General features: G+C 37.4%; 4 protein-coding genes and 1 pseudogene across 6 annotated transcripts; 2 read left to right on the forward strand and 3 right to left on the reverse strand.

Moving 5' to 3' along the window:
- Window positions 1-1,967: 1,967 nt before the first annotated feature.
- LOC119996216 (dirigent protein 22-like) lies at window positions 1,968-2,873 on the reverse strand. The gene has a single exon (XM_038842772.1). The coding sequence runs from the start codon at window positions 2,773-2,775 to the stop codon at window positions 2,200-2,202; it is 576 nt and encodes a 191-aa protein (XP_038698700.1). The 5' UTR covers window positions 2,776-2,873; the 3' UTR covers window positions 1,968-2,199.
- Window positions 2,874-2,985: 112 nt separating this feature from the next.
- On the reverse strand, window positions 2,986-3,618 carry LOC119996833 (annotated as a pseudogene).
- Window positions 3,619-6,942: 3,324 nt separating this feature from the next.
- LOC119997425 (E3 ubiquitin-protein ligase BRE1-like 2) lies at window positions 6,943-17,481 on the forward strand. Of its 3 annotated transcripts, XM_038844440.1 has the most exons (19): window positions 6,943-7,041; window positions 9,117-9,278; window positions 9,386-9,473; window positions 9,623-9,853; window positions 10,019-10,186; window positions 10,408-10,601; window positions 10,686-10,769; window positions 10,887-11,006; window positions 11,086-11,272; window positions 11,891-12,051; window positions 12,794-12,865; window positions 13,112-13,188; window positions 14,008-14,202; window positions 15,035-15,107; window positions 15,214-15,300; window positions 15,411-15,548; window positions 15,639-15,841; window positions 16,524-16,686; window positions 16,874-17,481. In XM_038844440.1, exons 1-19 carry the CDS (start codon window positions 6,943-6,945, stop codon window positions 17,003-17,005), a joined length of 2,634 nt encoding a protein of 877 aa, XP_038700368.1. In that variant the 3' UTR covers window positions 17,006-17,481. The 3 variants fall into 3 exon arrangements, with proteins under 3 accessions (XP_038700368.1, XP_038700370.1, XP_038700369.1); XM_038844442.1 differs by lacking the exons at window positions 6,943-7,041; window positions 9,117-9,278; window positions 9,386-9,473; window positions 9,623-9,853 and having other exon boundaries at window positions 10,047-10,186; window positions 10,476-10,601; window positions 16,874-17,215; XM_038844441.1 differs by lacking the exons at window positions 6,943-7,041; window positions 9,117-9,278; window positions 9,386-9,473; window positions 9,623-9,853; window positions 10,019-10,186 and adding an exon at window positions 10,369-10,407 and having other exon boundaries at window positions 10,476-10,601; window positions 16,874-17,215.
- Window positions 17,482-18,230: 749 nt separating this feature from the next.
- On the forward strand, window positions 18,231-20,235 carry LOC119996153. The gene is made up of 2 exons (XM_038842687.1): window positions 18,231-18,764; window positions 19,969-20,235. Exon 1 carries the CDS (start codon window positions 18,275-18,277, stop codon window positions 18,761-18,763), a length of 489 nt encoding a protein of 162 aa, XP_038698615.1. The 5' UTR covers window positions 18,231-18,274; the 3' UTR covers window position 18,764; window positions 19,969-20,235.
- A 1,444-nt stretch (window positions 20,236-21,679) lies between these two features.
- Window positions 21,680-25,247, reverse strand: LOC119997906 (F-box/kelch-repeat protein At1g55270-like). Its single transcript, XM_038845136.1, has 2 exons — window positions 24,848-25,247; window positions 21,680-23,499 (listed from the first exon to the last, which is right to left on the reverse strand). The coding sequence occupies exons 1-2, from the start codon at window positions 24,911-24,913 to the stop codon at window positions 22,249-22,251; spliced, it is 1,317 nt and encodes a 438-aa protein (XP_038701064.1). The 5' UTR covers window positions 24,914-25,247; the 3' UTR covers window positions 21,680-22,248.
- Between the last annotated feature and the right edge of the window lie 150 nt (window positions 25,248-25,397).

Here is a 25,397-nt window from a genome sequence, read left to right on the forward strand (position 1 = left end):
TATGAGTATTAGCTTCACCTGGTTGATTACTCCCTCGTATTTGGATTCATAGTCTACATACCATGAGAAACCCATCACAAAAAACAGTATGACCATGAAGAAACACAGGTGAGCAGGAGGGAAAGCCAAGTACTCCAAGAAATATTCGAAGTTAGAATAATATCTGTAATCTCTAGCCATATAGTTGGGAACTGAGAAGAGAGAAGAGAAAGAAGGACAGAGGAGTTTGAAAGTGTTGAGTGGTTGGTTTGAGAAGCGAAAGGTTGTCCAGAACGAAAGCATTTATAGGGAGTGGAAAATGAGATTTTCATTTTTTTTTTCTGACATGATTAGATTCTGTGCGATAAGAAGAAAAGTGAAATTTTTGTGTAGCTTTACTTGCATAATGGAGATTCTTTCTACTTTGTCCGCCGATCGATTCCTCGAGAAAATTCAATTAGGGACGGTGACTATTGTTCGTGGATGAGATTCATCTATCCGTGAGCTGTTAACCAATGGCAACATGCCACGTACCACCGACCGTGGACCATTATATGAGGAGAATAATGAAGAAAATTATAGGTTTTTTTTTGTGAAGGTTGAGATAAAGTTGGATCCAGATATGGTGGTCCATGTCACCTTTAATTGTTAGCTTTTATTTCTACTATTCTAATTTGAAATTCATAAAGCCAACTAATGATAGAGATGTTTAGGGTTGTCTTTTGATATATTTATTTTTTCATGCATTTTCTATGTTTTATATTATGAAAAACATAAACAACCTCGAAAACATGTTTAGTTGCTTATTTTAGAAAACATAAAATGCGGACATGAGATCACAATTCTGGATAAAATCAAACACTTGAAAACAGCTTGAAACCATAAAACGAAAAAAAAAATTATAAAAATAGAAAACAAAACAAATGACTCTTATTACTAAACGGAGTGGTTCAATAAATATACCGGCAGTGTCAATTGGTGTCTGGTCCATGTTGAAATCAGCTTACATGATTAACTATATATATTGATGACTTCATTAGTATGCTATTGTCTTGTTAAATCATGATACAATTGCCCTTATGATGATCATATCTTGTTTGTTTTCGTTAATTTGTTTTTGTCCGTCATATAGTTGTATTGTTGTGGTATGTAGCCCCTCTCATCAGAAAGCATGTTGTCGATGGCTCATCATTACTTCACTAGTGAACTCCGATGGGAGCCAGAATTGGCATTACTGGGCTGATGCTTTAGGCCCAGAACTGGGCTTCACTTACTTCGCATGCAGCCCACTTTTAAGTTCTAACTCGGCCAAATATTTCTTTAAAGCTATGATTCGGCCTACAACTAATAGCCCGATCGAGCCCAGTTCTAACCAGGAAAAAACAAGAATGTAGTCTCTGAACTTTCTTTTTAAGTCATTTCTTGGTCGTTGGTCCTACAACGGATGGCCCAAAGTCAACATTTTTTTTTGGGTGGACACAGAGTTTCCACTTCCAACACAATTAGTTGTAAAGAATCAAATTTAGTCTACAAAAGAAAGGCTACATTCCTAGCAAAACCACCCAATCACTGTCAATTAAGACATCACCAAGGGCAAATGCAATCCCTAATTGCTTGGCCAGTATGACGGGACGACGCCAAAAGTATAGCAGTATAGACTATAGAGTCAACAAAAGCATTCCAATCACATTCAAATTTGTTAAACAAAAAATGGACAGTTCTCCAACCTCAATTAGAACAACAATTGAAGAGAAAAATATTATTGGAGTCTACTTTTCCTCAATTATTCAACATGAACAACTCAAACTTACCAAAAAGGAAAGACAGACCAACCCGTTTAGACCCTGCTAGAGGAGAGTACTGATCTGATAAGTGTTTAAATTTTGAAACTACTGTTATACCCTTAATGTAAAGATTGTCTGAGGTGTTTTATTATAATCATGGATAATATTGTAATTATGTAAGTGTTTAATAACGAAAACCTGTGAAGTGTGAACCCTTTTGCGTGGTTCAGAATTCGCGAAACCTACTAAACGACACATGTATTTAATATTTTTATTGCCTTGAAAAGAGGGTTCAACACGAACCCTGCTCCTCCGAACCAGCTGCCAAGCTGGGCCTTGACTAGAAAGCAAAAGTTAATTAAAGAGACAGAGTGATTGATTTGGAACTAACACACAATTAATTATTCACTACGACCCACTTAACCAAAAAGCGTCATCAGTAATGCAAAACGTAGCAATTATACTCCACCGTAGCATCTCCTGTCTTGAGATCTAACTTAGCCGTAGTGGCTTCAACATAACCTCTAGCGAATCGGAAAAGTCCACTGCCTCCGATCACCGGCATCTCTCGAACCTTCGTGAAAACCGCGTTCCTCCCAAGCACTGTTATGGTGCTCCCATTGTATTTTCCTTCCGTGAAAGCAAAATTCATGGCCATCAGCAACCCAAGTTCCTGCTGCGACGCGGATGCGTAAAACCCCTGTGCCCTACCAACAAATTTGGTGCTCAAATCAGGGCCTGCTGTGAGTGGGTTATCAATCATTCTCACTAATCCGAAGGCTGTGAGTGATGCGTTTTGTGGTGGAACGACTTGGACTCCACTTGGGTTTGGGCCTGCGAGGATGTCGTGCCAGTATATGCGAAAGTGGCTAAGCTTTTCTCTCTTGAGACCCATTTGTTTCTTGTTCACCGTTCTCGCAAATTCATGATTGGGATTCTCTGCTGTGGATGAAACGATGGCGAGGCAGAGAATGATCGATTGAGTTGCAAGAATTGGAAGAACTCTTGCCATTGTTGAGATTAATTTGTGAACTACTGGAGCCAATGACTAGTTCATTGCAGTTAATTGGGTCCTTATGTGGTTTTAAGTTGTGGTTCAAGGGGAGTTTGGTGAAGGAAGACTTTTGTGAGGAAAGCAGATCCCACATTATTTGACCATTCGTAAATATGAAGTCAAGGTCAAAAAAGTAAATGACGAGATAGCACTTCATGCTTGTCCATTGAGAAAGAGTGAATAATCTAGAGATCACCGTACGTCAATAATGCATCACATAAACATTTACACTCAACAGTGGCATCTCCAGACGCTTGATTAAACATATAAGTAGTAGCCTGAACATAACCTCTAGCAAATCGGAAAAGTCCGCGCCCTCCGATCACCTGCATCTCTCTAACCTTAGAGAAAACTGTGTTTCTCCCCAAGATTGTGATTGTGCTGCCGTTGTACTTGCCTTCAATGAAAACAAAATTCATAGCCATCAACAACCCAATTTCTTCTTGTGATGCTAATGCATAAAAACCCTTGTGCCCTTCCTACCACTTTTGAGCTCAATTTAGGCCCTAATGTTAACGGATCATCGATCATCATTATCGCACCAAAACCGGTCGCTGATGTGTTAGATACTGATTTCACTACAGGTGCTGCAGTGGGGTTTTTGCCACTAACAATGTCATGCCAGTATAACCGAAAATGGCTAAGCTTCTCCTTCTTGAGACCGATGAGCTTGTGATCTAGGGTTCGAACAAAATCTTCATCAATTCCTTCCCCGTTGACTAGGACCGTGAACAAGTTTGGGAAGATTAGGAAGATGAGGAATTTGGCGTGTGTAATGGGAAGAACTCTTGCTCTAGTCATGGTCACTGGCTCTACTATACTGAATTGTAGCTCTAGAAGTTTTAAGGGTGCATATTTATAGTGACTTACGTGCAACTACTAGGTATTATATTACATAAATGTATACAAAAATTTTGATCGATTATTATAAGAATTTTGGATCGAAGACTAGTAATCAAAGAAATGTTTTAAAATGATTTAAGTTGAATCTCTGTCTTGTCTTTTGGAATTTGTAAGCTAGACCCCAATTTCTTTCATTATTTCTTATCCAGAATACAATTTTCTTGATTAGTCTTTTTTGAGTTGTGTTTATCCCCTTCTTGTGAATCAATATTCTCTCTATGAAATGACAGCTTGTAAAGTTGTTTCCAGCATTTGTTCGATATTATGACACCCCAGTCCGTGGGTCTGGGGTGTCGCGAGGCAAACAAATGCTACCAGATATTACCATTTATATATATCCCTTTGTCTTCACTTTGGTGTTCCTCTACATTTTTACGTAGTTCTTCAGTCACTTTGCTAGGTCTGTTCATTTGGATTTTCTCTCAAATGCCATCCTTATTGATGATCTTTTGTATCTTTTCTCTTTGCTGTCTAGTGTATCGTTGCTTATCAAAGAAAACATATTCTTTGTCTACATTTACTACAAATAATTACCCAATTGACACTATCCCATTTGGCTATAGCTAGCAATGTAGATGCTTGTCGATGAACATTTTGATCCCCTAATAAGATATTGTGTATTTATTCACATGAAAGCGTCACCTAATTCCATGAATCACTTTCAGCTAATTCCATCCCTAGTTAATTAATTTGTTTGTCATGAATATATATATATATATATATATACATAAATATGTTTCTATCCTTCATATAAATGTTAACTTTAAATCATAAATATGCATGCATTACAAAATTTTTTTGCATGTGATCAATGTTTTTGGCTGTATTGGGACGTACAACAAGTATCTTAGAAATTTTTTTAGAAAAAAACCGATTATCTAAATGCTTCAACCACTTCTAAGTACAAAAATAGCAAAACATCCCAAATCAAATGATCGATTACAAACAAACATCGACAATCTTTATTGAATTGAAATCAAACTTGAGGAAGACAATTCCAAGGTTTGGTCTAATAAGAGACTCAAACTTAACACCTTATTAAGATCAATCAATAATGCAACACATAAGCGTCATACTTAACAATGGCAACTGGGTAGATAAAATAGTGAGTGCTAGCCTTCACATAACCCCTAGAAAACCTAAAAAGCCCGGTACCACCGAGGATTGGCATCTCTCTCACCTTCGCCATAACTGGGTTCCACCCGGCTATTGTAATCGAGCTACCATTGTACTCCCCTTCAGTGAATACAAAGTTCAATACCATCAAGAACTTGAATTCTTTATGTGACGTGCTCGCATATATTCCTCGTGACCTTCCAATTAATTTTGAGCTACGATTTGGCTCTACGGTCAATTCAGATCGTCCATAACCCTAATTTCGCCGAATAATGTCGCGGATGTGTTGATGGGTGGGGTGGCACGGATAAAATTGATGTTTGGTTTTGGCCTTCAGCAATGTCATGCCAATAGAAGCGCATTTGAGTGAGCTTTTCTTTCTTGAGTTTCATTAGCTCGTGCTCATAATTATCTTCCTTGATTGATTTGGTGGCGAGGCTTGTGAAGAGATGGAAGAGGATGAAGGAGAAAATGAGAGTAACGAAGAGGAGTTTATTCATGTTTACACTTTCAGAGAAGCTCTCATACAAGAATGAATACTAAGAGAGCAAGGAGATTACTCACCTTGTATTGCTCTTTATACGATGTGTAGAAATGATCAAGACCACAAATATCAAATTAATTTTTATATTCTCCATATATACCAAGATCTTACTTGGATATGCAATCTATCCAGATTAATAATTGAAGATGTTAGAAAATTCAGCCCAAACACATTAAAGTGATATTATCTGCTCATAGTCAAAGGCCTCACAAATTTGTTCTCATGTGCCGTCTCTAAAATACTTAGGCCTAAAAGAGGCGTCACTTGTATGAAAGGAGTTGAGCCTTTTCTTAATAACACTCAATTGGATTATGTCAATCTGTTGTGGGACTACAAGTCTTTACACTTTTCGGTACTCGTGAACTCGTTTATGTGAGGCACAATAAGTGGAAACAAGTAGAGGTTCGGGTCAAAGGGCTGCACGGATTTGTTCTCCTGGGTTGTTTTCGAAATACTTAGGCCTAAAAAACATGTTACTTGTGTTGGAGGAACATGACATTTGCTTATATATTATTCAGTTGGGTTATGTCAATCCGATGTGGGAATACAAGTATTGACAAGAGATGTATGTCACCCAAGTTTGTTGGAGCAGTTTGCGATCATCAACACATGAATCATTGTTGATTACAAGTTGAATAGATTCTTAAATTAACATTAGCTATAAATGAATTTGAAAGCCTTATATATAACTCCACTTATGTATTGTGATTACATGTATTCATAAATTAAGCACTATATTTAGTAAGTGAATAATATATGCCACCTTGTGATTTGGATGTATACGTAGGAATAATATACACCTACCGCGTTCTGCAGGATTTCTTTGTGGTCTTTTCTTTCATAAAGCATTTTTAATTTGATTCTTGATATGACAGTAGTGGACTGTACACTTCAATTTCATTTTGTCGGTATTCCTTTGGACGTGCATTTTTTACACGAAGGTCGATCATTAGACGCTAAGGATATTCACTTTCCTGGAAAATCATGCTGGACAGAAAGTGAAACTTCTGAATTACATATCTTTATGAGTCGTTCTTTCCTTTCCTGACAAGTAAAACAAGCCATTCAATGATTGAATATCCATCCCGATATGGGCCATGTCTGAAAGTTTTAGACTTTCTCTTCATTTCAGGCTCAAGCCCAATACATTCGTATCACAGGAAAAGCAAAAGGTTCAACATGCTTCAATATCCATCATGATATGGGCCGTGTCTGAACGTTTTGGACTTGCTCAGCTAGCTGTTAGTCTGACATCGGAGGATGGCTTTATTGCATGTTAGTATTTAACTATTTATTAAGGGGATTCAGAGGTTACGACTTACGATTGCAGCTATGAACCATCCATGACCGTGATTTTGCCAACTGGGTCGCAGAGGTCCAATGGGCTGGTGCATTCCCAGACCCAGTCATGTTTTGGATATGAAGTCTCTTCCGACTCTTCGTGCCTATCGAGTTCGACCGATTTTAAGATTTTCTTCCTTTGTTGAAAAGAAAATTCGTCCTATATAGGGTTTCAGTTCCGCTCGCGGAGCTCGAATGGTGGTTCCAGCTGCAGTGTTGTAATGGAAGACTCAGAGCCAGAGAAGAAGCGTCCCAACTTGAACTCCGTGTCGCCCACCATGGCCCGGAACTCCTCCTCTTCGCCGAACAGCAACCAAAACGTAATCTCTCAATTCCCTCCATCCTCTTTAATGTATATGGTGTTATTTTGATTTCATACATTCTATTATTGGTTCAATTTTGGTTTTCATTTTTTTATTTTCTTGTTTGGATTGTGGATTTTGGGATGATGAAATGGAATTGACGGTCCTTATCAGGGAAATTGGAATTATATGTCAGGGGACATGATTTGAAATTTTGGCCTGACTATAAATGAACGAGAATCAGTTTAATTGTGCCTTTTCGAAGTTAATTTATAGAATTAGACTGTTTACTAAACGATACAAAGAAGAATAAACAAAATGCTTCTTATTTATTTATAGAATCAGTTTAATTAGCTCCTTGTTGATAGTCAGGGGAATGGAGAAGTATAACATATGAATTTTGAGTTGTTTGGCATTCCTTGAAGATGAAGCCTTCATTTGTTCTTACTCTGATCGTTTTGTTCTTAATCTCTGTTTGGTTGCTTTCATCTCAAAAGAAGAATAAACAAAATGCTTGGTAGCTTAAGCAAACTTAGAGAACAATTGTAAGTTAAAAATGTTTATGATTTTTGGCTCACCTAGGATACTATTCAATGAACTATCGCTAATGGTAGGCTACTGTTTTAATAGGTGGGTTACCTGGAAAGTGAATTGAAGAGGGGAATGGGAGTTTTGAATCTAGATGTCCCATTTTAGTGGATTGAAAAAAATAATAATAGTTCCTATTGAGCTCAGTAGTGTTGGACATATACATATTTGATAGACCTTAAGCAGTATCCAGTAGCCATTATATGATACGATGGAGGATTTGCTTACAAATGATCCTTTGACATACAATTTCCTATTACCCCCATTTATTTTTGTTGAAGAACTTCCTGAAGAAAAGAACAAGTTAGCTTTTTTACTTTTATATTTGATGATGTTAAGCTTTTTAGGCGAATAAGATCGATAGAATTATCCCATAGGGTTAAATCTGTTTGAATAAAGTGGGAAAATGCATTTAGTGTTTTATATACTCAAAAGATAACTTTGAAACTAAAGGAGAATTCTATAGGTATGCTATTCTTCCTGCAATGATATATACCGCGGAATGTTGGCTTTTGGAGAGAGGAAATGCTAAGAATGATTGTAGCAGAGATGAAACAGTTCACGTGGTGTGAGGCAACACAAGGAAACTAGGAAAGGCAAGATATGAATTGATGTCAGTCGATCTAAGGTGGGATAATGTGAGAGAAAATTGTTCAAGCTGGTATTGGCACGTATGAAGTTTAGATGGGAGCATTCCACCGCAAATAGGGGTAAAAATTCAAGTAGGAGATGTGAAGAGAGAGTAGAGACCAAAAAAGACATGGAAGGAGGCAATATATAAGAAACTGGATGAGCTAGAAATAGGGGAGAGTGTAACTATATACCAAGTTGAGTGGCGATAGAGAATCCACAAAGTGAACTTGAAATAAATTTTCATCATGGATTCATGTAAGCAATTCAAAAATAGTTGGAGTTGAGGCTTAGATGATGACTACGGTAATTAAATTTTTGGGTTTTTATGTTTTAAATGATCAGGAATTCAGAATCCCAGCGATGGGCTTTCATCAATTAGTAAGAGGGTGAGGCAGCACTAATTTATAATTTTTGGTGGAATTTTCTTGAAATCAAGCGCCAATGGGTATGCAAATTTATCAATGTGCCTATTCTCATTTCTCTCGGTTCGTATTTGATTATGGGCACCCAACACTTTTTTCTTTGGGTGTGCACCTACGTAAGTGTAGGTTTATATTGACACTTGCACCCTGCACCCAACTTCTTGATGCTGGTTATGTAACAAGGTTTAACTGGAGCAGGGAGACTACCTTTCAAATCAGACATACAGCATGGACTCTATCGAATTAGGGGAGAGTATTGCTCTAGACAGGATAGGATGGAGAAAGAGAACCCACATAATGGATTCAAACTCATTTATCTTATGAATTCGTGTGGCCGACCCATAAGTGTTTGGGACAAAGGCTTTGACGATGAGGACGATGCTATGGGACTTATGACATAATATGATACTAAGAGAAATATTCTTAAAAGTTTGTCTTTCTATTTTCCAGGTCGATGCAGCTGTTCTCCAGTACCAGAATCAAAAACTTGTTCAGCAGTTAGACATTCAGAAGCATGAGTTGCATGATCTTGAAGCCAGAATTGAAGAATTTAGAGACAAACAAACTGCTTATGACGACATTTTAATTACAGTGAACCAGCTCTGGAATCAGGTCAAATGTTAAAAAAAGTTGTATGCTTGTGTTTTCTATTCTTGGTCTTTTTATGTCTTCACATGATTCATGTTGTCTGATGGGTGTCTTATTTGCATACTAAATAGTTGATTGATGATTTGATTCTGCTTGGAGTACGAGCTGGGGGTGGCCAAGTTTGTTTACAAATGTTGGATCATGAAAACTGTTCTGGAGGTAAATCTTAGCATTTGTTTCTTATGGAAAATCCCTTTTGGTCATTCCTTCTATTCGCTGAGGTTATGAAGTTTTTTTTTTCCTCTTTTTTTTTTTTCAATTTTTTGGTTCACATTGAATTGTAAATATTGATTTGAGTTACCTTTTAGGTTCAATTCCCTCTTGTCCACCAGAGGAGATGTTTCTTTGCAGACTACTAGAGGCAAATTCTATTGAAAGCTTTGGAAATGATGGAATTGTTGAATATGTTGAGGAATCTCTCACTTCACGCCATTCATCTACTATGGAGTTGATGAAATTTCTTGAAGAAACCATTAATGTTCAGAGGAAAAAAACTGAGAATATAGCCCAGGCATTGTTTGGAAAGCTGTCTGCAGAAGGTTAGATGATCTTGGTGTTAAGTACTTAAGTCCAATTGTTAATTCATCATAACATTTTTATTTCCTGTAATCAGGTCAATTTACCTTAATTAATCTAAAGAGGACTAATTTTGCTTTGAATGTCTTACTGATTGTTGGTAATCATAACATATTTGACATTCGCAGATGCCATCATACGATTGTCTAAAATTGATGACATGATGGAGATGGAGGCAAAAAATATGCGAGGGGTCATTGATGTCTTGCACTTGAAACATAATGAATATGCTCAATGGATTCAAACTTACATAACCAACCTTTCGATGGATCAATCTGAGATTAAGTGCCTAGCAGGTATCTCGCCTTCCTTAACTGCCAACATCTTACATATGCTCGAATGACTCTTGATGTACTCATATATGTGTAATTGTAAAGTCAATGTTACTTTGACACATACAGTTTTAGTGAGTGTGCTGGCAAAAATCGTTTTTCATCTCCGCAAACTTGCTTGCTTTTCATGGTGGCATCTTATATCATTCTGTTGATTGCATATGCTGTTTACGTTTGCTGAAAAGGTGAGTTGGAAGAGATTATGGCTGAACTTGAAGAAAGTAGAAGAAAGCTGATTAATCTGAAAATGCAGAAGGATGCAGCATCTGGGGTTCAGACTCCTATCCCTGGTGCAGTTAATGGAAAGTTGTCACCTGAAAAGCCTTCGGATAGGTCGAAGGGTTTTCGTGAATTGAAGGAGTCAATGGAAGAAACAAAGGTAATATATTTTTGGTGGAATTCACTCATATAGGAAAATATCAGTTGATTTTTTCAGAACAGTTTGTTATTTGGCATGTTACAGATGCTTGCAGCTGACCGACTCTCTGAGCTTCAAGATGCACAGGAAGAAAATATAGTCTTATCAAAAGAGTTGGAACACCTTCAGGTGTATAGATATATCACTAAAGCTGATATTCATGTTCTTTCTTTCGTAGACTCTCTTTAGGAGTATTCAGCTTTCTTGCTCTTAAATTAATGTAAGTACTCTGTTTTATTTGCACAGGATGAACTTAAGGATGACAAGCATGTACGCTCATCACGTCTGTACTCTTTGGTTACTGATCAGCTGCAACACTGGAACGCAGAAGTGGAACGATACAAAGCACAGACAGATTCGCTGCAGGTTAAACTGTGTCTAAATGTCTGTTCATGTCTTTGATGCTTGTACTGTTGTGGGGCTTCTTTTAAAAGTGTAATTTCAGGCTGACATGCCTTTTGTCTTGAGGCGGGAAGCGGAAGTGAACGCTAAAATAGAGTCTGCAGATGCAGCAAGAAATACTATTCACAATCCTGAGTCTAGAATTGAAGAGCTGGAGCTTCAGCTGCAGAAATGTATTATTGGAAAAAATGATACTCAAATTGAAATGGAAGAAGCTGGCCAGGATTCAGGTGAAAATGAAATATTGATGTTGCGAAATTAGTGAAAATTTTCAGGAACTTGCAAGGTCTAGGATTAAGATTTTCATGTAATTGTTCGTAGCAGTCTTTTTGACTACTTTAGTTGATATATTTTGTTGAGTTCTGCATTGTTAAGAAATTTATTTGCTTTTCTTGGGTAGTATAGCTAAATCTGTTTTATTTACTCTCATTTGAAAGGGTAGGAGTTAGTAAGTGTTTTTAAAGTTCAGACAGATAAATCGTTCTGTTGAGAATTGAGATGGAAGTAAATGTGTTTTGTTTACTATTCGAAGTGTATGTGAGTGGTTTGGAGCTTATATATTTTATATAGGCTTTTGGTGAGATATAATAAATATATGGCTTTTGGTAAGATGTAAATTGCTGCTTGGTATCAATAATATTTCTATTTCTATTTCATCATTCTGGTGTAACATGGTTTTAGTTCCCTTGTGCATTGGGTAATCTTTTCTTCCTTTGTAGATCCTACTAGTTCCAATCTAGTCTTCTGAGCTGATAAGTTTTATATAGTCTTCCACACTATCACTCCGCGTAGTTTGTTGAAAGGTTAATAGGATCACATTTCTGATTTAAAAAATTGTTCTCTTCTAGGGAGAAAGGATATCAAAGAAGAGTTTCGTGTAATGGCGTCAGCTTTGTCTAAGGAAATGGAAATGATGGAAGCTCAGTTGAAACGCTGGAAACAGACTGCTCATGAGGCAGTTTTCCTGCGGGATGAGGCTCAATCACTAAAATCTTTGCTGGGAGAAAAGGTAGGTTCTTGCCTCTAATTTCATTCAACTTTTCCTCATTCGTTTGGTCCATGAAAATTAATTTCAGAAAGAGACTAAGGCTGTTTATTTTCACAGGAAATAAAAACCCCTAGTGTGAGAACACTTAAACTTGTTCTTTTAGAATATTGTTTCATGAATTAAGTGCATAATTTTTTTTTTCTTTCCTATCCTTAGAGTTTGTTTAAGCCGGTATCAGTCCATTCTGTTGCTATGGTTTTGTACTTTCTTATGTGTCAAGTCACAAGTGGTTTTTTTTTTAATGTTTTTATATGGTTACATCCAATTTCTGATAGCTTTATTCTTGATGAATCATGGATTAAATGCTTTGTTATTGAATATGGATTTTTTTCCTTCTATTTCCCCCTGTCAATTGTTTTGAATATTTTCTTTTTATTGGGAGATGGGTGGTATTTGTCATTTTTGACAAAGCTGAAGGACTCAGATCAAGAAATTATATGCATTGGCACTGTGATTAGGCTAGCTGTTTGCTAGGATATTCTAAGTGACTAAAGGTATGAGTATAATCGATTAATAAGAAGGACGAGGAAGAGGACAAACTTGTGACTAAAGATATGATTAGGCTGAGGCTGACTATTTCCTTTGCTCCTCATTTCTGCAAATCATTTGAATGTATGTAAAATTTGTGTTACTGTCATGATTGCTTTCCATTTAGCAGTGTCTTTGTCTTTTAAATCTTCAAATTGTTATATTTGTGATGTAGGTAAATGAACAAAAATGCTTAGCAGACAGATGTGACAAACAGATGATGGAGATCAAGTCTCTGAAAATTCTGGTAAGATGTTTTCCGGAATCAATTGCGCCAGTTATACATTCGTTGGAGGGTTTCTTCTTTTTAAAGTTTTTCCTTTATAAATACTTTCGCCCTGTTCTCCTGTGACATCCCATATCCTTGAGCATGCAACTCTATTATTCTTCAAGTAAGTTTACTGTTCATCCTAAGAGAAAAATGTCATGTTTTGCAGCTATTTAGACTATGGCGAAATTCATATAGTAACTGAAGAGAATGCAAATGTTGCAGATTGAGGAGATGCAGAAAGAAAAACTGGAGCTTCAAATAATCTTGGACATGTATGGAAAGGAAGGTTCTGACAATAGGTACACTTTGACAAGGACAATCTAGAATTCTACTAATGACGCCATTGGCCTCAGGGCACCATGCAGTACAAAAGTGAAGTTCATGCTATTAGACTTTCATGTGATTGAAAGTCGAGTTCAATAAGCTTTTGATTTTTTCCTTCTATCTTTTGTAGGCCATGATATAGCATGACTAATATGTCTTTTAATGTAATGTCTGGTTATAAACAATAACAATATTTTGTCACGTACTCTGATATTCTTAAACCTTTTGAGTGGATGAATGGTAATAGGTGTAACTGTGCATTGTCCTATCTATGCCCACTGGGTAGGGCTCGAATCGCCCAATGCCTACCCATTAAAAAAAAGGTGCACCAATTTGCAAAAGAGTAATCCGTCTGAATTGATGGTCACATCAGTACATTGAAGTGATATCCGGCTTGAGGTTTTTGAGAAGTTAGGGCTGGCGCGGCTGTTAAAGTCACAGTACTCAAAGGACAGAAAGCTATCTTTACCTTTTTGCCATGTTGACCCTTTTGAAATTTAAAAAATTGTTGCGAGGAAAGACCTGTATAAACTTGGTTAGTTGTGCTATAATAGTTTGTTTAGTAGCTTCTCCTTGTGTAGGGAGTGCGATAAATACTTAGTGATGATAAGTTGATTCGCATGGCACGCCACACATGGGTACATCATTATGAGATGGGAATGAAATTTCAATTTTGCTTTCAGTTTCCTGGTGTGGGTATTAAAGATATTTGGATTTCTCTATTGCACTTGGTGTTTGATTTTTCTTGTATGTTATCTTGCAATCCATATCAAGTTCCATGCTTTTATTTTCAGAGATCTGCTGGAAATAAAAGAGTCTGAACGAAGAGCTCACTCACAAGCTGAAGTTTTGAGGGATGCTCTGGATGAACATAGTTTAGAGTTGAGAGTGAAAGCTGCTAATGAGGCTGAGGCTGCTTGCGAACAAAGACTTTCTGCTACTGAAGCTGAGATAGCTGAATTGAGAGCCAAACTGGATGCTTCTGAGCGGTAGTTTCTTTTATTAGGAAAAACTTGAAAGTTATGTTCTGTTAGGTTTTATAGCTGCACTAAGATTATTTTGTCTTGCTTTGCAATAGATGCTGATTGGCCTGGCAAAATTTTGATTCTTATGTTTTTACTTAAAAGTTTAGGGTAAATTAAAAAATGATTGATATCTTTATCCAGTTTCTTTCTTTATCAGATGTTTTTGCTACTAAAATATGTTTCACTTAAGTAAGATGATTGATATCTTCTGTATTTGAAGGCTCTATAAATGTTGCCAAGGCATTCATATGTTCACCTGAAATAGATTTTATCACAAAATTGCAAACATTACATTCCTGATCTAGGCAAGTGTAATTTCTTATGCAACCTCCATCTATGACTGGAGTCATGCAACTGTTAGCGAAACTATTCCAGCATGTAAATATTACCATCATTATTTTTCCTTTTTTTTGTGTTATCAGCTAATTATTTTAAAATAAGGTATTTATTACTGTTGTTATGTTGCGGGCATTGATATCATTGCAAATGTTGCAGCTGTTTTTATGTCAATATCTATACATAATATCGAGTTGTCCTATTCATAATGTACATTATGAGAGAAAGCAGTTAGAGAGAGAGCATACTGTTTTGTACGTGTTAAAGTTGTTTGTGTACCGAACTGAGATATATATCCTAAGAATTTCATTTCGCACTGGAAACTATTCTAGGAGAAGTTTGAATCCGTTCCGTTCGGATATTGATTTTATTCTTTCCTTTTTCACTTCTCAATTTTGCCAGAGATTTTCTTGAACGCTTATTACAGTTTCTGAACGAACGTATGCTACCACTTCTTCAGGGATGTTTTGGAGCTGACAGAAGCTATTAAAATTAAAGAGGGAGAAGCAAATGCATATATTTCTGAAATGGAGGCATGCTTTTATGCTTATTTATCCAAGTTTAAATTTCGGTTTTGTTACATTCCAGGAATTCTGTTCTTTAGAACTTACCATCATCTTCTCTTTCTGTATTCTCCAGACCATTGGTCAAGCATATGAAGATATGCAGACACAACACCAAAATCTACTGCAGCAGGTGACTGGGAGGGATGAATATAATATCAAGGTCTGCATTCTGACCTGGCATTTGTTTGGTGTAAATGATATATCATATGTTTCATCATCAAGGAGATGCTTCAGTTAGTTCCTTATCATCTCACGGTTTCGATGATGCAGCTTGTTTCTGAGAGTGTGAAGACGAAGCAGGCACTCAGCTTTCTACATTCTGAGAAACAGACACTAGCAAAGCAACTTCAGCAAGTTAATGCGTCGGTTGAATCTTTCAAAACGAGGATAGCTCGCTCAGAGGAGCAGGTAATATGTCTGTACACTTTGTAGTCAACTTCATTTTTTTCTTAAAAAAATTACTGTTATATTTAATCATTTGGTAGTTGAATCTTGCAGATGAAAGTTGTCATGACGGAGTCAATCAAATCTACTGAAGAAGATAGACATCTCTCAATCGGCCTTGAAGCTGCAAGGTGGGAATTGATGGATGCTGAGAAGGAGATGAAGTGGCTAAAATCTGCTGTTGCTTCTTCTGAAAGGGAATATGAGCAGCTCAAGCGGAACACAGATAAATTCCAAACCGAACTAAACAGTGAAAGGTAAGCTTAGTCCCCCTGATTTCTCTTTGTATGTTAGTGTGATGCTTCTGATATTGGGTTGTGCAATTCATGATTATAATTTAGGAGATGAACATAAATGTAATTTGTTTCACATGCCAGTGTTAGCTATTTGATTCCATTTATAGGCATGTACCTCTCCTGTCCTCTTTTAATTTTATTTTTTATTTATGTCCAATATATTTATTTCATTTGGCTACTATATATTGTAGTTATTCCTACTTATCATACTGCCTGCCATGGAAATAGTTCAATGCAATTCCTACTTATCATACTGTTTGTCATGGGAATAGTTCAATGCAATCTCAGTAACTTATGACCGCCAGTGCCTGCAAAGCTGCATTTAGTGAGGCTAGGCAATAGGCATCCAGGACTAGTGGAAACTATCCCATCAGTGGGAGTGCATGTTCATCTGACCCTGCTAGAAGGAGTTTATAATTCCAATGTAAGAGAGTTTTGTTGGTTGTGAATTGTGTTGGAGTGAGTAGCTCTAACACTCGCACTTCCTTTGGTTGAGCCTGAATATGGATCTGCACTCTAAAACTCCACGACACCACCCCCTTCCCCCAAAGCAAAAATTGGAACACCCTTTTCTTCTACTTTTCATACTCACTTTTCTTACTGGCAAAATTATGTGGAGCTAATCGTGGTTATGCTAATGTAGATCTGAACGGGAAAAGCTCGAGGAAGAGCTTATGGAATTGAATAGGGAGATGGCTGATTTGCGCTCTGAAAGTGGCGAGGCAGCAATCCAGAAACTCCAGGATGAAATTAAGGACTGCAAAGCTATTCTCAAATGTGGTGTGTGTTTTGACCGGCCAAAGGAGGTATATAATCATTTGATTTTGAACCTCTTTGCAATCCTTATGCTGTTTCTTGAGAGTCTCTTGATTACATTCGGAATGGTTCTCCATTCTACATATCTCAACAGTGCATTAGGCTAGACAGAATTTTCAAAGCTACATGCCTAGTGATATGCTTGTTGTTGGTCTGTGTGCTTTGTATTTTTGGCAGGTGGTAATCTTGAAATGCTATCATCTGTTCTGCAATCAATGCATCCAAAGGAATTTAGAGATCCGTCATCGGAAATGCCCTGGCTGTGGAACTGCATTTGGACAAAATGATGTCCGGGCTGTGAGAATATGAAGGTCCATTCCATTATTATGTGCAGGCATATGACTGAATTACATCCGACAACGTGCTGTAGTTGGTTATACTGGAGGCCAACAATGAAGCATCAGTTCTTGATGTCTTCAGAACTCCGGTTGTAACTAAAAATAAAGAAAGAAAAGGGGAGGGACTAGGAGAGTGTGAGGAAAGGGTAGGCTTTGTACATTCAACCCATACAAATTTGTTCCATGAGCCGCATCACTGGTTTCGGCCAAAGGCTGTGTGGGTTGTTGTGGTTGGGCCTATGATAAAAAAAAGAAGGGCGAAAGGCCCAAAAAAATATGAAAAAGAAAAGAGGCGAAAAAAATATATTAACTACTCAAAAGGGTCAATACCATGATTACCATCCCAGTTATCCCAATAGACTCTTGATTTTGTTTTTATTAGTGAGTGATCAAATGTTGCACCTAATTTGATTTAACTGCCTCTGAATTTGTTATTGGTTGCTCAAATGTCTTGTCTTGGTAAAACTCTCATCCTGCCGTTTTGTATATACGGACAATCTATTCCTGTACAATATATGCTAACGTGGAGGCTTCATCGTTGCTTCCAAGAAATGAAGTCCAAATAAAAAGGAAAAAAAAAGACTAAACAAAACAAAACAAAATTGGTTTTCATTTCACTTCTACGATTCTATCCATGGTGATATGGAACATACTCGATGGAAATTTAGCATGATGATATGAAACATACTCAATGGAAATTTAGCATAAAGTAAATTTTTTTTGAAAATGAATAATATTACCCCTAAATCTGTAATCTACCTTTAAAAAAAGAAAAAAGAAAAACGTAATCTATCTTGTTTTCTTCTCCACTTAACAAAAGCATAAATTTTTTTTTAAAAATTGTTACATTTGGGATAAATGAACATGTAACTCCTAAGTTTTCTTTAATATTTAATCAATTGTACAGGTCAGCAAACTAAACAACCTCCAATTCAATTTCATACCAACTGCAACTGCTATTAGAAAACTAATTCGTGATTATGTATTATACGTAATCTTAATAGTTAAATCAATTATTTATTTGCTTTTATTATCCGTAGTTTGTAAACGTTGAGATTCCTGGACATGTTGGCATACGATCAGGATTGTGTCACTGTCATTGTGAATGATCCGGTGTCGTTTATCGGCATAGCTAAACCCGGAAGACAGCTTTATGTTTCCCATAATATCATCCTTCACAATGCCTTCAAATTAGCTTCACAGCTGACCGCCCCTCTCCAAGTCCATCTCTGGCTCTTCAATGGCACGACTCCTTCTCTCTCTCATCTTTCTCTCTCTAACCCACCTCTCTTTCTCCACACCCTTCAATCCCAACCATCCGATTTCCCCTCTCTTCGCTGTCAATGACGTCCACGACCTCCTCCCTCAGTACGGCTTCCCCAGAGGCCTCATTCCGGCCAATGCCAAATCCTACACTCTCGAAGACGACACCGGATCATTCACAATCCATCTTGAGGCACCATGTTATGTTCAATTTGATCAGCTGGTCTGGTATGACAAGATAATCAAAGGGAGGTTGACTTATGGAGCTGTTCATGATGTATCAGGAATCCAGGCCAAGAAGCTCTTCCTCTGGTTGCCTGTGACTGGGATTGAGGTTGATAAGGATGCAGGCATGCTTGAGTTCTATGTTGGGGCTTTGTCTGAGAAATTGCCTGCTAAGCAGTTCCAGGAAGTTCCTACCTGTAGGGGCAAGGGTTCCTTGCGGACCAATCTGGCATCCATTTGAGGTACTTATGTTTTCTTTTATTTTTTTCCCCCTAATTGGATTGACAGGTACAAGTGATAGGCTGATAGCTTTTGTTTTTTTGGGTGTATATTGATCATTCCAATTACTAATTTTTGTATCCTTTCTCGTTTGAACATTGGTTTTCTTTGATGATAATCTCTGTTATGCTTAAATTGTTATTTGGGGATTATGTTTTCTGGGTATTGGAATTTGAAGGTATGATCGTTTGATTTGTAATTGGCAGATATAAAATCATTAGTTCCCCGAGAAGAAAAGCCATCACCAATGCCTTCTGGTTTACTCTGTGGTTAGGTGATTGAGCGTCATTTAACTTTTTATGCTATTCATAAAAAAGGAAGTTGGTATGCCTACTTGAAGTAGAGGCAAAGTAGGTTTTTTTTAATTGTAACTTGGTGATTTAACCCACAACTGGTGGTCTAGAGGTCGGTGTAGTTATACTGTTAGGGTGAATGTAGCATGAGCTGAGAGAGAGCAGATATGATACATTGATATCTGCAACTATGTCTACTAATTTGCCAAATCTTATTGTGCTTTAAGTTTGAGATGGGATTGGAGTGTTAATTCAGTGTGTTTCCAGTTCCTTTTTTTACCCGGATTAGCAGTGGAGTTTTGATTAGTTCAGAAGCTTGAACATGCCTGCAATGTGGTTTTCTAAAGTTCTCCAATGAAGATATTTCACACTCAACAAGCTTTATGGTTAACAGATTGAAATCAAATTTTCGGCATTGGCAATAACTATATTTGCTCATCTTTTTACCTAACAGAAGATGCAACTGGATTTCTTTGGAAATTACTTCTCATTGTTAGATGTTAGTTCTGAAGACTAATACACAAACCACATGTCTGGTTCTGAATCTCACAATTAGGCTAAGTTAGTCGATGATATTTTAATTGTATCGGTGCTACCAAACGCTGAAGGGTAATTTGACCATCTCTACATGAGCTCTTCTGGTTCAAACAATGATATCAGAAGTCTGAACTGAAGTTACATATTGCATTGAAATGTTGTGCAGTCTCTGTTGTCTTAAGATGTTGTGTAGATAAGATTCTGATTGATCGAATTTGGCAGTGATATCACTTATATATTGTCCTTTGATTGATGAAAGATCAGGCCAGCCAATATTGCAACGTAAGATTTCTGTGATTACTTGTATTGGTTATATCTCTACTTTGGCATTTTGCAGGGGAGAATGCCAACTTGATACAAAGAGAGTCCCGAGACTCATCTTATTCAAAGCTTTCCGAGAAAAAGTCAGAAAACCTTAAATGCCTACCGATCAAGAAATGGATGCTATCAAAGGCAAATTATGTAAATCTCATGGTTTCTATTATATATATGTGAATAAGTTAAGATAAATATTTTCTTTGTATGTAATTTGTTATGGATTGGGCGTGAATGCCAAACTCAACCCTCCTCCCCAAGCATAATATATTTCTGATCCAAAACACAAGGGAATGAGGGATGGCTACTTGCCTGTGATGTTGGATTGAGCCCTTCAGTCAAGAATGGCAACTTTTCAACTGTCAAAGGGTGTGAAAGTGAGTGAAACCTTTGAAATCTAACTTTAGTATAGTTGTTTGGAGAATAATAAAGAATCAACCGCTCTAATCATACACATTATAAAAATCAAATTATGACTAGACTGCCTAACTAGAATCAACGACCAATTTGCTATTAAATCATCAATATTATAAACCTTATTAGTTGGTCTCAAATAATGTTGCATACAATATAAAAATGTTATGGAAATTATACTGCAAATAAGTAAAAATAGGTCATTTCTAAGTTCCAACAATAAACTCAATGCAAGTGAGTCACTCCAACCAATAACCCAAAAATGCTTTGAATGACAAGGAATCATATGCTTAGAAATGGTCAATATGGAGGTGAAAAAATTTTGTACTCACAAGCTTGACATCCTAAATTTAGGCGCATATCGAATGTTCAAATGGCATATTATATATATAGTGTCGCTATCGGTTATCAAAAAAGAAGCAGCCAATCTATAACTGTCTTTAAGACTTAGCTTAGATTCTCCCTAAAAATATAGTAGAGGCCTTAATATGCATCTAATGCGAATCAGAGAGCTTGATTCTTTGTAAAACGTGACGTAACAAAGTCTAAAAAGAATCTTGTCACAGTTAGTGAGCACTTAATGATTAATCTATTATATGCACTTAATGTCACCATCCTCTACATTCAGCCGAACAACAAGCATATGCACACACTTTCTGACACCCCACCCCCCCCCCCCCCCCCCCGCACGCCCACGCACACATCTTTCCCAGTTTTTCAGTTCTTTCGTTGTGGTTTCAGCCACGAAAAACACATGCCTCTGAGTATAGCTACTGTAAACATATAAATACAACTTCTTGTTGAACAAAAAATTCAGCTCTTAAGCATACCTGAAACCTTCATTGTTCATACTCACCTCTCCTCCTTTGTCCCACTCAAGCCAAACAGGCAGTCTAAATGGAAATCTACAGAGAAGTCCCGATTCACGACGGCCATCAGACTAATGACAAGGAGATCAAGCCAAGAAGGAAAGAAAAGACAGTGAAGCAATTGCGTATGGGAAAAGAAAAGGGAGACATAAATGAATTAGTGGATGCTTTCATCAAGCACTTCCACAACCAGCTCAAATATAAGCAGGACAAGTCGATGAAGATGGTTGCCTGAAGCTGAGGAACATGTAATACACATACATTCATTCATTCTATAGATGCTAATGCTTAAAGATAAAATCTATTATTGTACATAATGGCCAGGCCACAACTGTCATCGCTATAATAAGTGTACTAAGTACTAACTCAATCCTTGTTCTAGAAGGAGACAGATATTGTAGTTCATACTCTCTCTTCAGAATTTCAAGGGCTCATAAGATATAACAAAGATGCAGTAACACTGGCCACTATCAGCCATGGAGTACTAAAAACAAGGGTAATAACAAAGATTTGATTTTTTTCACTAACCAAGTGTAATATAGACGTAAACTAGCTCATCCGAAATAAACACATGTACATTCATAGAGCAACTAAGGAGATTACATACTACTAAGGCAGGAACCCAAGAAAAGACATTGCCCAAGAGCAAAGGACAAGATTTACAGGTATCTGCTATATTTCACTTATGTAAAAGAAATGGCCTCACAGTTTTATTGCCGAAATCAACAGTCCATTGGCAACTTGTCAATACTTCTTGACCAACATGAAAGGCGCCATCTTGTTCCCATCATTTCTCCAAAACAAGATGAGCATTCCAATTTATCTGCGTTTTTTTTTTTTAAATTGAGAAACCAATCCACCAGTATATTCGTCATTTTTAACAATTCATTATGAACATCAGAGGATCCACTCCCCAGGAAGTTCACTATTGATTCAATCTCCCTGATGTATAAACAGACAGTTTAACCAAGATAATTCCCAGTAGTCTACGAAAAACATGAGCAAATGAATTCTGGTTGTCATGCCTGAAGCACCTGACAGTGCACAATGTGACTTTTCAAACTGCTTCGGCCTGCTATACTTGACCATAAATTTGTCACAAGAGTCCTAAAATGTCCTCTCCCTGCAATATTTTCCCATAGGTGAGGGTTACTCTCTACTTGTTTGTCAGGGCTTGAAACGTCAACCATACTGATGCTCATGTTGTTACGAACAATGCAAAGCTTCCCATTAAGAGGGACAAGAGCAGCAGCCTCCAAAGAATGGGAGCTCCCAAGGTGGAGCTTGCTATCTATAAATCTGTTCCATGAATCTGTTGCTCCATCATAAATTCTAAGCTTGCACCCAGCCCGGCAATCCAATGCATAGAGTCGTCCATTTAGAGATATGCTGGGGTTGCGCCACCCAGCAACCATTCCATCATTGATTGGAGTCCAGGTATTGGCATCAGGATCATAGGCTTCACTCATGACCTCACGGTGGGAACCAAGACCTTTTAGAAACCACTTTCCCTCGTAAATGACACCGATAAAGGGAACCATAGCTGTGCTCATATCAGAAATAAAGCTCCAACGGTTCTTGTTTGGATCATATACTTCAGCAGAACGGAGTGTCCTCTGGATTCCTTCGCATTCTCCTCCAGCCACATAAAGGCAGTTGTTAATGACACATGAGCCAAAGAAATGACGTTTTCGAAGCATATCGGGAGCCCTGTGCCATTTGTTTGTTCGGGCACTGTAGAAAATGACTCGTCTCATAGAACCCCTTAGTGGATCCTTCCCTCCAAATAAGTACAAGTGGCAACCACTCAGAACAGCACAACCAAAGCCAAGGGCCTCAGAGTACTCCCTGGGGACTGGTGGAAGTGGCTGCCAGAGCTGACTCATGGGATCAAAAGCATTCCACGAGATCTTTCCATCACGGTCTCTCTTGACAATATAAACCCACTCTTCCGCCATACCAAGACTTTTCCGAAGTGAATAAAAGAAGTTGCCAGCCAGTAGTCGATACCATCTCTTACAAACTAGACGAAGCTTGCGATGTTCAGCACGGGGAACCCGGATCAGACATGCAATGGCAAGGTCATCAGGAAGGCCAGGCAGAAGTGGAGCCTGGACTCTGCTTCTCTCCCTACGTGAGTTTTTGCTCTTGTGTGCATTAGGATTAATATCAGGCTGGATGCAGAGTTTTGACCCTGGGACAAATTTCCTTGCCTCAGCAACTGTTTTCAGGCCAGCATCTACCTTGCAGTAACAGGATACAGAATCAACCTGTAAAACAATCAATTTTAGAATGTGATCTATAAAAGCAGTTTCCCACTGAAGTAGTCAGTAGAATGTAAGGTGAACTGCATGTATGTGAGAGAACAAACTGTCAAACAAATCCTCATCTAAGCTCAGGGCATGCAGCCTTCCAAAAGATATCAATCCTATTATATTTTTACTTTCCCAATTTGTATATTTTTAAGAGGTTTGGATGTACTCTCGCTCTCAGAATTGTGTGTTCTGCCTCTTGAACCACAATACTGAGATCTTAGAAAAACCTAAACTTTTCTCCATTGAAATTTGAAAAACGAAAAACTAATTTTTCCCTTCTGTGTTATGAACTTGTCAATTGTATTCATTTTGATTAATTTTCTTCAAAGGGAACAAGGCGGACTGAAATTTGAAAACAAAAACTAATTTTTTCCCTTTCAGTCCGCCTTGTTCCCTTTAAAGAAAACTAATCAAAACGAATACAACTGACAATTTCAAAACACAGAAGGCCAAAATATAGTCATCACCATCTTTAGAAAGTTGGCCTTACATTCAGCACTATACTCCTTGGAAAAATGGCTTCAGCTCAAGATGATGCATTGCCTGATCATGTAAATAATCAAGCTAGCATATGAAGCAAAAATAAAGTAGCCAGTGGACAAGTAGCAAAGAGTTATCAACAACACACGTATACAAAACCATGAACAAAAAGATATCCTACATAACCAACATAGCCTTCTGAGCTTATTTACCATAGCATGCACAAGTTATGCTTCGTATTGAACTCTTTCTAAAAATCATCGGTTCAAAATTTCAAATAATAATTGGCACTCAAATGCAGTATTAGTCATGTTCATTGCAATCATGGACATAGAAAACAGGGCAAAATCACAAATCTGCATAAGGGACTTCTAATTTGAGAAGGATTTTACCAGGGATTCTAACAGAACTAGTAAAAGGAAATAACCCAATAAAATTTGCAAGAAATGAAAACGCCCCAGCATTTCTCAATCATAAATTATCATAAAAAAAAGCTCCACAAACCTCCATCCAGAATGCATAATTCACCAGCCGTTCTAGTAGATGCATGTTCAAAATCAGATACAAGCAAAAACCCAAGAATCCAAAATGCAAACAACGGAGAGAGGAAATTCCGAACGGAAATTCTTGTTATATGTTCTGAAAATTTTCTTTTAGACACCACATTTGGTGACGGAAAATTAAACAATTTGTCAGCTCTAGAAGAATGAAACCAATATAGCTAAAAAAAACCCATCTGAAATTCAAATGATGGAAAACCCAAACAATTCCGAGAAACAACAACACTTTGCAAGAGAGAGACTAAAAGATCAAGAAAGCTTACCAGCGGAGCTTGAACTCGAAATCCCCTATGAGCATTTGAAGATCGCTGTTGAACGGATTGTTCCATCTGTCAGAAGCTATGATTCATAGATAAGCTGCAGCAAAATCAGGCCTAACAGAGGCTTAATTAGAAATCCAGATCGAAAACTAATTGAAATTCAACACCTAAATCTGAGCAAGCCGAGCAACCATTGAAAAAAGATACTCGGTTTTTGTTGTTGTCTTTTCCTTTTCTTTAATGTACAAATCTCTTCAAATGCAAACAAAAGCATCCCAAAAAACCAACAAGAAGCTCTTTACGAGTTGCAAGTACAAAACGTGAGTGCACCTCTCATACACTTTCTCTCTCCACAGTCTACACAACAGAACAGAACTCTACGGACGAAAGGGCTTGAATGAAATTATTGAAATAATATAGTTTAATGCGGTCTATTAAATGATTTAGTTTTATAATAAAGTTGTGATTTTCAACTCTGGTGTAGTGTCGTGGCCGGGTCAAACACATTTAAGATGAATATGAGAGAGAAGAGGAAGTGGGTGATTGATTACGA

This window comes from Tripterygium wilfordii, chromosome 4 (assembly GCF_013401445.1).
Source record: "Tripterygium wilfordii isolate XIE 37 chromosome 4, ASM1340144v1, whole genome shotgun sequence".
NCBI lineage: Eukaryota > Viridiplantae > Streptophyta > Magnoliopsida > Celastrales > Celastraceae > Tripterygium > Tripterygium wilfordii.